At 36.3% G+C, this 13,271-nt stretch overlaps 1 protein-coding gene across 4 annotated transcripts in view; it reads right to left on the bottom strand.

Annotated features, from left to right (window-relative positions):
* Positions 1-13,271, bottom strand: part of LOC149565300 (uncharacterized) — a 135,779-nt gene that overhangs the window by 34,827 nt on the left and 87,681 nt on the right. For all 4 annotated transcript variants that reach the window (XR_016362031.1, XM_089818834.1, XM_089818831.1 and 1 more), the window contains 2 exons: positions 5,527-5,728; positions 5,056-5,252 (listed from right to left, as the gene is read on the bottom strand). Coding sequence is in view for 3 of the 4 variants with exons in the window: in XM_089818834.1 (XP_089674960.1) it covers positions 5,056-5,252; positions 5,527-5,728 (399 nt within the window). In the remaining variant the exon portion in view is untranslated. The remainder of the gene's footprint in view (positions 1-5,055; positions 5,253-5,526; positions 5,729-13,271) is intronic.

Raw genomic sequence — 13,271 nt, 5'->3', positions numbered from 1 at the left:
CAGTGATATTTGAATCGTCGTGCACTAAAGGCATTTTCAGTTGAAAAGTAACAATCTGTGACAGTTGAATTCTGCAATAATCTATTCTTCTACCTCTGCTTCATCTGGGCAATCTTCCCAGGAGTCTTCAAGGTGAGGGATAGGCAGAAATTGAATATTCAACTGGAGGGTCCATTTGGCAAAGCCTTTATCGTCAAATCCTTCTTTGTCATGACATTATTTAAATTTGAAGCTACGCAGATCATACCCTATGCTGATGGCATCAACTAGGGATTTGCAAGAAAGTCGACCCAGTTTGATAAGGAATACAGTATCCCATTCTTCTTCAGGGAGGAACCTTTTCATTATCTGAGATAGTGGTCTACATAATTCAGCTAACACAAAGCAGACAAGAGAGTACCTGGCTAATTTTACATCTTCAAATCATCCTACCCAAATACAAATGAAATGGGAGTACTATATGTAGAATCTTCCGTATGCTTTCACCAATTTTCGGGCTTTTTCTGTCATCCTTTTATTCAGGAGTCTTGCTAACTCGAATGTAAACTACCTATAAACACATCATGTACCCACTTGCAGACTTCCAACACCTTACGTCCTTGTATCATGGAATAGTACTCATAAATGCTGTTATTTTCACTCCAAGGTTCATGGGGGATCCCTATCAATTCCTCAGTGTAAGCTAAGCAATATATGACATATGAAGTCATAAAGAAATCCTTTCCATTCAAGTGAGCCATTTTGAGTTGTTCTCTCATTGAATCTGCTATCACTTCACCCCAATCTAAATGTTGTTTGCCTTCTAAAATGAGTTGGATAAAGTACATCCATTTGGCAAATATATGGGCTTGTGAAGAACCCTTTACTTTGTGTAGCAACACCATTAAATCTTGGACATAGGGCTTTATCTCGTCTTTGGTGAGGATTTCGGCGGCTGAGAACCTCCTTTTTGAAATTTCAACACCCAATTTCTTGCGATAACACTACAATGTTTATCAGCACATTCATTAAACTTAACAACGGATTGGGCAGGAGGAAACTCAGAACACACCTTCTCAGGTATTTTAAACACACTATTGATAGTCTCTCTATCAACTAGTAACAAAATCCCACCATCATTCTTTCCAATAAGCTAGGTTCAAACATCATATTGATTTATACACTCCACCGATTTTGGACATAGATCAGCTGGCGGAAAAGCGACAACCCCCATTAAACCACTTTGCACAATCTGTATCATGAAAAGTTCATCTGTCTGATTTTCCAACTGTTCCTTAAATTCTTCCAAGCTCAACACCATGATGTTTGTATCACTGATAGTTAGTCCCTCACAGGCCAAACTAGTAGCATTCCCAAAGAGGTGAAATGCAAACTTCATATTTTATTTCAGACACTATTCTAACCAGTCTGAATCCTTTCTATACTTCATCATAAGCACAGACAAAGAGAGGGCTATCAGTACTCACCTTGACAATGAAGACACTCTGAACAATCCCTTGCACCCAATTGTTTTTACCTTCCAAACAAAACGAAGCAAATATTACATCTTAATTATTGTATCTCCCTGTTTGTGGCAAAAAGACTTGGTTGACGTTTTCATGGTGTATTTCATTAATTATTTGTAATCACTCCCACCACCTCATCAAGTCATGATTGTCGTAGCATTGTCAACTCACCTTTCTTACGCCATTCTGGGGAGTACAGAACCTTTTCGGAGTGCTCAACATTAAATGTTATTTTTTTAACCTTTCCATAATGCCTCAGGTAACCATCCTGAACTACCTTGAACCTGCATTTGTGTTGAAATTGATTTAAATAACCTCTTTTTGAATTATATGAAAATTTACCTTGGATTGTCTTCTCGAATTCAACAACTCGACTATAAGATGCTTTTAAACGCATGTCATGTCTTTCATGTGGATGGGCATTAATGAAATTAGTAACATAGATCTAATCAGATAGCTACTGCAATTTATGATCCCTCCTCCTTTGCACCTAAGATTGATAAAGGTAAAGATCCCACGATAGATGGTGGTGCAGACAAAGAGGGTTTCATTCCTACTAAGACTTACAAAAGGAGAGGGAGCAGAAGAGAACTAAAGGACAGGAAATGATGATATTTTCAATTGGTGGTTTGAGGCTCTTATAACTTGGTCCAACAAGAGGGACTTCCAAATGAGCTACCTCTAGATGTTAGCTTCTTGGAAGCAATTATGGCTAATGATGGAGAGAAAAATAACTGAACATCAATAGCTTGCAAATTGGGCAAATGGATATTGACTAACCTTCTCAAAAGCAGGTTGCTTCAAAACCAAGTGAGACCACAACTTTGAAGGATGCTAGTTAAGGAAGTTTGGACCCTAGGGGAATAATAAGAGGTGCTTCTTAGGTGTTGGGCTTGTAACAAAGACCCCTTGAAAAGAATCCTTTGGATAAAGTCATGTCTCTATGAGTGTGGGTGGAGAGGGAGGAGTAAGAAAGATCAAGAGAAGGTAAAGCTAACCGGATGAACATTGGTAGAATTTGGGTCAACATAGACCATTGATTACGGTTTCTTCCAATCTCACAAATGACTGTCCTACCATGGAATGTAAGGAGTATGAATAACACCCCTAGACAAAACGTTTGGGATTTTACAAAGTCTCATTCTCTTGATATTATCTTTATTAAAGAATCCAAATTGATAATGTATGGTATGTTAAACAGTCCTTAGATCCAGCCTCCTGACTAAGTTAGGGTGTTGGTGCTCATGGTAACTTTGGTTGTGTGTCTTATTTTTGGGATCTAAAGGAAGTTATTACCATGTGGTGGCTATCGAATCATTCTTCCATATCTATGTTTGCTTCTAATTTGGACTCAAGTGAAACTTATCTTTTCACTAATGTCTATGCTCTGGCTGATCTTACAAGCATGTCACAACTTTTGGCTCATATTAGATTTGTTTGATCTCTTGAGCCTTATCTTCCTTAGATTGTGACTATAAACTTCAATGAAATTTCTACCTTGAAGGAAAAAAGATAAATCTTACTCAGATTGGATCATTCTGCTAATATACTTAGGGATAATATTGCTCTCTTGAATGTTATTGTTGAGAAGCTAAACAATGGTATATTTACTGGGAACAACAAACAAGTGGTGCACATGCTATTTTTGAGAAGTTGCCCGATTTCTTGTTTCTTGATTTTGGATGAGGGATAGGTGGACTACCAACTCAAAGATTCTGAATTACAGAAGTTTTTGTCATTGGTCGATCAAACTCTCAAAACAACTTCTTTCCAGGTCTCAAAGAAGCCCTCTTTTAAGTTCCAACATATGTGGTTGCAAGACCTTTCTCTTCACGTTTTAATATGGACTTGTGTGTTACGCTTTTGAGGTAGACTAGAGTAATAAATAATATTAAATATAATGCAGAATATGAGGCAAACTAACAAAACATAATAACACAAAGATTTAGTTTAGTTCACCCAACATGGGCTACATCCACCAAAGAAATTGTCGTCCACTACTTCCATTATCTAGCAAAGAGAAAATAACAATATGATGTCTTGTTAGTTTACAAAGCTTGATTTATGTGTCAAAACAATGGTTGACTCCATCAAATAATAGGCCCCCTGCACTTCTTCAGATGTGTAGTGTCATGGTTTAAACACTTTGTTGGTGAAGCAGAAATTGAGGTTCAAATCCCTATTGGGCCACCGTGCACACGTCTTGGCCTGCATGGGTTGTTGAGCTTGCATATATGAACAAACTAAGTGTCAAGATGACATCCCCCTGTTTGTCGCCTTGCCAAGTCATAGCTTTAAATCCAAAGCATTTCATGTGGAGCCAAAGGGCGTGTCAAGCCAGCATTACATCTGACTTTAAAAAAATATTAGGTATTTAAAAAAAATAGGCACCACTACACTCCTTTGCTGATTGATTTGGGGGGGAACATGGCTGACAAAGTCACCAAAGTTTAAACCCAACAAAATGATCAATCACCACAAACCAACAATCGCCCACTTGGAGAACGCTCAAGTTCACTCCGAATAATCTCCCATTTGGAAACATATATTTGACAAATAGTGCTGCCCATGTAACTCCCACTATATTGACAATTTTAATTTGGAACTCACCATTATCGTATCAGATTACTTTAATCGATCGATATGCTATACTGTTTAGTCCCTGGAATCCTACTTTGGTCATTTATGGGCAGTTCTATTATTTCTTTATTTCTTTTGGTGGTGCATAAGCATATATTGTGCATGATCCAGCTAATACGGGACATTTTTTACTTTAGCCTGAAAAACTTTATAATGTTTGTTGATTGTAGGACAGAAAACATAATAAAAAGATACAAATATTATTCAGCTAAGAAGGATTAAAAAATGATTGGTAATGTTATATCAAAACAATATAAAGCCTCCTGACGTGAAGTTTTCTGAGTCATTTAAAATAAACTGTCAATATATGTCAAAAAATGGCCGCAGGCAGAGAAAGCAGCATCAAAACAGCATTATTTGAACCATAAAATATGATTATTTGTACTAGACAATTTTAATTTGGAACTAACCAAAATTGTATCAGATTACATTAATCAATCAAAATATGCTATAGCATTCAGTCCCTGCAACCTACTTTGGTCATTAATGGGCAGTTCTATTATTTCTTTTGGTGGCGCATAAGTATATATTGTGCATGATCAAAGCATTATTATGCCTTGTCCAGTTCTAGTGGTACTTACCAATTTTAATTAGAATGAAGGTGAATTATTTTGCTTCAAAGATTGCTAGCAAAACTAAAATCAGCTCCTTAAGGCTTTCATAATTGACTTGACTTGCAATCACTTCAATAATTTTGAAAATTGGAATGGGTAAAAGCTGTTGTGACTTGCAATCACTTATATAATTTTGAAAATTGGAATGGGTAAAGCTGTTGTGACTTGCATAATTATTTAGAATCAAGATAATAAAAAGAATCCATAATATTTTCTTTCCACAACACAAATCATAGAGATGGAACAAGTCATCTATAACATATTTTTTCTGGAAGAAAGGCACATAAGCTCCATACCTCAATAATTCCTAGAGATTTTAGAGAAGACACTTGTCCCTTTGAACTTAGATGTGGGATACAAACTTTCAGACATAACTGTACAACAGCCCCCAGTGAATGATAATATCTTTTTCTATCATCTAATGCCAACAAAGCCTGTTCCCAATGCTCCAAAGATAAAACATCTTCAGTGACTTTGGTACCCTCACTACAGTCTGTGACAAAGAAATCTAACTGTTAGACATTCTGTTAAACTAGAAATACTTTACTTCATTTAAAGGAAGGCAAATAATGTATCAGTTCTTAGCGGGAGATGAAATTATTACTTCGGCAGGTTCCATCAAAAACAATCAGAAAATCCTAAAATTTCATACATTTCTCAAGCAATATTCCAAAGATATCTACAAGTCAAGTAATCATTCCTGGAATTCTGTCAATCAAAACGATGCACTGCACAAGAAAAAATAAAGATTCATCTGCTTTGAGTACCTCTTTCAAGAGTAGTATCTGCATCTTTGTTGTTTGCACCAGAAGGCTTGCCCAAAGCTAATTCAGAATCGCTTGAGTGAAATTTCTGTATCCTCTCTTTAAGATATTCAACTTCTGATTGAATATGCTGAAAATAATATGATGATTTTTGTATTATTGAATTTGCTTCCCACCTTAAAGCTTTAACAATTTCATCCAAAGCCTGATAAGCACGGAACAGACAAAACATGAGCATATTATCAAATATTTGCACTAGTAAATCATAAAACAATTCCTCTATACACATATACAAGCTGACAAATGAGAAAAATGGAACCCAGAACTTTACTAAAGATCAAGAAATGTGAAGCATGAAGAGCACATCATCTCAAATATTTAACCATTTCCAGTGTGTCTAAGACAGATTCTTGAAAGAAAGCTCTTTCTCATTTTCTCTTACCTCTAAGATCTGATAAAATAATGATCCACTTTAGAGTTCATCAAAATATATGCATTCTATCTCATCTATCCATATCCCAAAATGTTCATCGTATGCTGTAGTGTATTAATGTTCATCTCAGCTTTTATATATCCTCACAATGTTCCTCATATGCTGCACAGAGTATCAAATACTAGACACTCCCCAGCTTCCCCATTCTTGTTTGGTGACAAATATCAATGTCCAGAAAAAGAACAATACATCAGCTCATAAAAATGAAAATAACAATGTGAAATCAGTTTGGGTGTGGGGCATGGTTAACACAGAAACACATACTGTATGTGCTAGCTAATACTGAATGTCTTCTCAGATCCTATGACAAAACACTGTCATGATTGCAATATCTATTATAAAATATTTATTCAGTAAGTCAAGTCCTTTACACAAGGGCTCTCATACAGAGCCATTCCTATAAGAAGCCAAGTCCCGAGATATTTGAGATGCTGTAAACAGTGGCTGAAGGCGACCCTCAAGAAAATCTGGCTTTGCCAAACTGACAAACGATCACAACAAGTGAACAAGAAAATAGATTCAGTGAAGATTAATTTAAATGACCACACACCTGGCAACAGAGAAAATTGAAACAATTTGGAGCTATTGATCGAGCATGTTTTTTTATAAAGAACATATTGTATTTGTTTTAAGTTGTAATAGAGGGATCTGCAAACAAGGTTAGAGCAGCTTCAAGAAATTAAATATAAGCATAGACTACGATGATCAGTAAAGAATTATTGCTGAAGATTCCACAGGAATTATTGCTCCTTTTAATCATATGGGAGATAAGTAGAAGGCAAGTAAAACCTGACTCCTAAACAACTAAGAGTATTTATATAAAAGATTAGCTGTGTGTAGTCGGTCTACAATGTCTATTATTATGTTTCAATCTAAGTTACCAGTTCAAGATTGAGAACAGTGTGGGTACAAGAACCCAATACATGGCTTCATGAAAATGTTTTTTTAGGGGTTTTGGTACATGTACGTGTTGGGTGGATATTTTGCAACCGACAATTTTGGGTAAAAATTCAGTCGTAAAATAAGATGACCAGCCACAGCATGTGAGATAGAGTCTCTCCTACCTTAAAGGGAAGGCTCCCCCTTCTCACTGTTCCTTGGATCAACTCAAGGTAAGAAAGAAATTGAGAGATTTATAATGAGGGTGTTACTATTATCCTTTCTTCTTAACTTTCAAGAAAGTATCCACTTATTTGTAAGGTGAATAATGGGCAAGGTGAATCTCTAATTACACTTCTATCACGAGCTGGAAACAGTGATACCGATAAATTTTGACTAACTCAAAGGCTAGCCAAAACGTACCAGTTTGGCTCTAAGTCCTGTTGTACTTCTATATGGTAAAAGTTTTACAATTAGGGCACAAAGACTCCTAAAAGTAAGAACAATCTAACTATTTTGCGAATTAAGATGAAAATACAAGTCACAGACAAAGCTTCTAGCTATAGATTTTCACAATTGTTCCTGGTCAAAGCTCACGCTTCAATTGTTTCTTAACTCTCTATGCTCTTTTGTTGAACACACAATAATAACATGAATCAAGACAATAGGCACAAATTATAGTCAAAGCTTCTAATTTGTTCTATCACAATTGCTTCCAGTCAAAGCTTCGAATCCAATTGCTTTTTTTATTCACTTTTCTCCCAAATTCGTACTACACAATCAAAGTTACGCTTGCACAAATGTGGCAGAGCTTTCTTGCATACAACAAAAGATAATTTTTACAATGAGAGGGCACTCCTTTATATAGGCAAAGAAGTTGAGAAAAAGGGGGAGGAAAAAGTGGGAGCAACTCAACCAACTTTGACCAAGTCTAACTACAAGAGAAAATACAGGGTTACATGCAATTGCACGTGCAACTCGCATTACATCTTATACATATATGTAATTCGCATTACATGCAATTATACTTTTTCATATAATGCATCTTCTCCAACTACAAACATGAAAGAAGAAGAAAGAAGACAGAAGAGAAAAGAACAATTCTGAAGGGCCTTGTACTTGACGATACAATCCTAGATGATAACAGGATTGGGAGTTCTTGTACTTTGTATTGTTGCATTCACGTTGATAACCATAGTGTTGCGTCTTTTGATGAATTGTCCATTATCATGTGGAAACTTGATGTGATCCATCTTTTCTCGCTCAAGTTGTCGTGAATTCTCCTTTGTAGATCAGCACAAACTAGAGTCTTTGACACTTTGAAAACCTTCTTGACGATGTTCGGATGTACACTCGTAACAATTTTCCATCAGCACCTTTAACTCTTTTTTTTTTTTATGAAGTAAAGTGTTTGGTGCATGGGAATGCATGTAAATGGAGATTGCCGATTTTCAAAAAGTGACTTGGGCTTTCAAGATGTCACTACACGAAAAATGGATTATACGCAAATGCAACATGTAACGGAAGGTGGAGGGTGAAATGAGATGCAAGTGTGAGTGAAGGATACACTTTAAATGCATATGCAGATTAAGGCTAAGATGAAAATCATGGAAAGCTACAGAAACATGTATTTGCTCATGGAAGTGCAAATGCGTATATGAAGAGGAGAAAATGACATCATTTTGACTTCTCAAAAAGTGACTTTTAGTCAAATTTGAACTTTTTAGATGCAATTACACGTAAGACATTTCATGTAATTGTGTCGTGCAAATGGAAACGAAAGATAAGATGGATGAAAACGGAAGTGGAAAATGGGATTACATGCATGTGTGAATGGTAAATGAGGTGAAAAACATATAATCACATTTGTCGGATGAGATGTGAGGTGTAATGACATGGAAACGGAATGTGAAATGAAATGATTGGGAGTTTCAAACACGTTTTTGGGTGCAATAACTTGATTTTTGATGAGGGCAAAATGATCACCACTCCAAAACATGATGAATGCAACTGATTTCATTCAAATCCATAAAGAAAATCATAAGTTATGATCAAAATAGGAGGTTTTTGGAGCAAGAACATGTTTTCTTCACATAATAGGACATTTTTATGTTCATTACATATTTTAAAACATGTTGGAAGGCAAAAGAGGACCTTTTAGAGTCCATTACATGTTTTAAAATATGTCTTGAGACATAATCTCACTTTTTGAAGCCCATTACATATTTTAAAATGTGCAAGTCTCCAAAATCTCACTTTTTGGAGTCACTTGCATATTTTATAAACATATCTCACATTTTTCATGCACAAGCATGAAAACTCAACTTTTCATGTCATTGCATAAAAAAGGTCCACTTTTACAAGCATTTGATGTAATGACTTGAAAAAGGTCCTCAAAAAGGGTTTTCATATGCATTAGCATGAAAAGTTTCCACTTTTCATAGTTTTTTACATGCATATGCACATAAAATGTCCACTTTTAGGCTTTTAAGTTATGCATTTCACTTATATTTATAAAAATGTCAACAATATGGGTCAAAAATAACATTTATGCATCATATTAATCAATATAATACATAAACATTATATTAAAGTGACATTTATATAAGTATTTGATTTAAAAAATCAAAAATTTAAAAAGTAACTATATAGTTCTATAGTCACTTTAAGTGAAAAATTAAAAAGTAACTCAACTTATAATTATAACATAAAGTGCACTATAGTCACTTTAAGTTATAAATTTAAAAGATAAAGTAACTTAAAAACATAACAAAAAGTGAGTAAAATGTTATATTTTCAAAAAGTGAATGTCAAAATGAAAATATAACATCATTTTTTTAATTCGTGTTGTTGCACCTAAAATGTCCACTTTTCAGGCACTAAAATGACCATATCTCTTGACTGACAACTCCGATTGACCTCTAGGTTAGACCAAATCGAAGGGGAAAACGAAAGACATGACATGAGCAAAACCAGAGGACTAAAAACAAACAAACACAAACTCAAAAGCAAAGAACGGACTGTGAAGGCTTCAAAAATCAAGCAAAGGCTCGACAGAAAGCAAAACGAAAATGACTTGACAAAGGCCTTCAGTAAAAGGATTCATTGGATCAATTGGTAGCAATTGGTTAATCAATACTAACCAATTAAATAATGAAATAAACTCAGAGAAATGCGAAACTAATTTGAAAAAGTTTCGTACTGTTACCTACATTTTGTGGTGACAAATACAGGACAACAGTACGTATATATATGCATTATATATATAAAGAAATAAGAGAAATATGCAATATTCTAAAACTAAATCATTTCATAGTATGACACTTGATCATTGATCAATGCCACAAGTCAAAGATAAATATTAAATGCCAAGTAATGGTGGGAAAGTAATTGAATAAGCATATACATACCCACAACAGGTATCATGTGTGCACTCAGTAGGTACCCATACACATACCCATACCAGGAGCATACCTGAACCTAGTACAGGGTCTGTGGGTACAAACTCAATAACATAGTTTTTGATAATAGTGGTTATCTAAATATGCATTAATTGTTTGTCGGCTTTGCCCAGTTACAAGTGTCAGTTGGTTGACGATTGTGGTCTTCCTGGTAACCATCGAGTGTATTATCAAGCAGAGCAAACTAATCTAGATGGATCAACTCCGACTCCTAGCTAACCATCTCTAGTCTTCTTCTACATTAATTTCATGTACAACCAAACATTTATCTCTTCCTATATTCGGCATGCATTGTCATCCCTATTAGTAATTCATGTATTTTCTTTTATGAGATAGAGCAGTAAACATTTTCCATTGTTTCTTTAAACAAAATCAAGTCGTATTTTAAGTCATTCATACCCTCATATAAAAATAAAGACGAGAAAAGGCCACAATGTGGTCAAGGCAATTGTTTACCGTACAGGGTAGAAGGATACTTAATGCATGTAGTATAGTAAGATATAACACAAAACAGATACTTTGTTCATATATGCAATATGCACCTCAATGCTTATAATATGATTATGCTCATTACAATGATTCTAATGATTACAATGACAATTTTCCGAAGTCCCTTTTGGACAGTGTACATACACTTTTCTGAAGGGATGACTCAACCATCACGCGCCCATTTGGATACTATTCTATCCGTCGGCTACAATATAGAATTTACTGACAACATCATCCCCCCAAAAAGTGAAGTTGTCTCCGGGCGACAATTACAAAATATTCGAGACAAATTAACAAAATAGAATAAACTGATTGTAACTAACTATAACAGGATAGATCTTTTTCCATCACATCACATTCACATTTCTCCCGTGCCCGCACCAAACTGGTCTCTAAAACACATTGCATCTATAGCCTCTGCTAACACAATACTTTCTTCTTAGCCAAGTTGACCTTGATAGCCACCCGTGCCACCTTCTCTGCTTCCAACGCCTGGGTACGCTGAGCCAAGTGTCGCTCCACTGCCTCCAACTGGATGATCAGCTCCTCCGAGCTCTCTATGCAGCCAACAAGACAGCCTCACATCCAACACCTACTCCGAGTGCCTCAAAGCATAGCACCCCTCTCGAAACGCTTGCTTCAGTGCTCTCTCCACCTCTGACATACAAACACTCCATGCCTGCAGCAGCTTCAAGTCTCATCAACTAGTCACACTTCCCACAACTGATAACTTAACTGGCTGGGGGTCTGGAGGCAACGCCCCCAGCGGGATTAAGGGGCAACACCCTTGCAAGGTGTTGGGCCCAAGACCAAATTAACACCCTCAAACTCATACAGAAGTGCATGGAACACACCATTTTTGTGATTTTCTTCTGATCCCATACTCTTCTTACCAACCACTTATGTTTTCTTCCTTACCTATTGATGTCTTTCCCTCTGGTACCATACGTTTTCCATTGTCAATTGTTATGATTTGTCATCGGTCCTTTTTTTAGAAACATCCACGAGTGTCTCCTACTCGACCGTACGGTTACGACACTTCATTGCTTTTGATACGTACGGTGCTTCCTCTTTTAATACAACAACTTTACTTCATACGTTGTGCGGCCACATTATGGATTGCTTTTGCCATAGCCGTACAGTCGTACGGTCTCCTTACTATCGTAGGATCTACCTGCTACTATACGGCCTCCGCACTCTAACTGTTGCTACCATACGAAACGTACAGTATGGTTCTACTGCTATTGATGTCCGTATGTGTTCGTTGTACAGTCTCTCTCATTCATCATACGGTCACCCAACCTCCAAGCAATACGGTTGTACAATTCACTTAAGGGCCTCTCCTTGCAACTTTCCCAATCGTACAATGTATCCTAATTTACTCCTCTATATGGTTGTACATACTCCAACCTTTTGCCTGACCGTATGGTGTCTGTTCTCCTGAATGTATTCTTTAAGTCCGTATGGTATCCCTTGCACTAGATGGCCATACGGTATGCCTTTCTTTCTACTTTGAGTGTCGTGCAATGCCTTGCAATGTCTCTATTCTTTTGTCTTCCATATGCCACACTTTTGTGCCACCAAATTGTCGTATGGTGTTGAAGTTTCACCCTTCCCTCATTTTCGTATAGCACCTCTCCCTTTTCCATGCGATCGTACGAAGGTTGTTTGTGTGCACAATTCCTCTTTGCAATTTCACGAGCCATACGGTAAACTGTTCCTTCCCAATAGCCGTACGATTCCAATTTTCTCCTCTTTATGCTATTGTACGGGTCTCAAAAGTCGTACGACACTTTAATATTCATGTTCTTCATACTCATCCTTTTATTACTTCTGTGTCTGTACTAAAAAGTATGCTCAATTTTATATATTATCTACATTTTCATATATACATTCATAATTACTACTTTTACACTTTCTCTCAATTGTCCATCCACAGAGGTGCATTATTTCTTTCATGATAGACTTTGAGCTTCGACCCATTCACTGCATTGGCTACTTTCTTCCCGTTAAGCATCCATAATTTTATTGCTCTGTTATCGCCCACTTCACGGATTTTATATGGTCCTACCCAGTTTACTTTGAACTTTCCTGGTTTGATCTCATTCCACCCATTATACTTCAAAACTAACTGGCCTGATTGAAATTTATTCAATTTCAAATGCTTGTCATGCCATACCTTTCGCCTGTTTTGTGTAACTTTCATGGCCCATTGTGCTTGCAATTATTGCTCATCTAGTTTATTTAAATTGTACAACCTTTCTCTCAAACTTTCCATATCTCCCAATTTGTTCTCAATCATGATCCTTAAACTCGATACCATGAATTTCGTCAGCTGCCACTCTTTGTCGTCAATAACTGTATTCTTGATTCTAGAAGCTTCACTCCGTACAATTGCAAATTTTATTAATCCCTTCCTCTTTGTT

The sequence above is a fragment of the Cupressus sempervirens genome, chromosome 3 (assembly GCF_028749045.1).
Source record: "Cupressus sempervirens isolate cs-2001-9-10 chromosome 3, ASM2874904v1, whole genome shotgun sequence".
Lineage (NCBI taxonomy): Eukaryota > Viridiplantae > Streptophyta > Pinopsida > Cupressales > Cupressaceae > Cupressus > Cupressus sempervirens.
The sequence above is the reverse complement of the archived record's forward strand: the minus strand, read 5'-3'. Positions and strand labels throughout refer to the sequence as shown.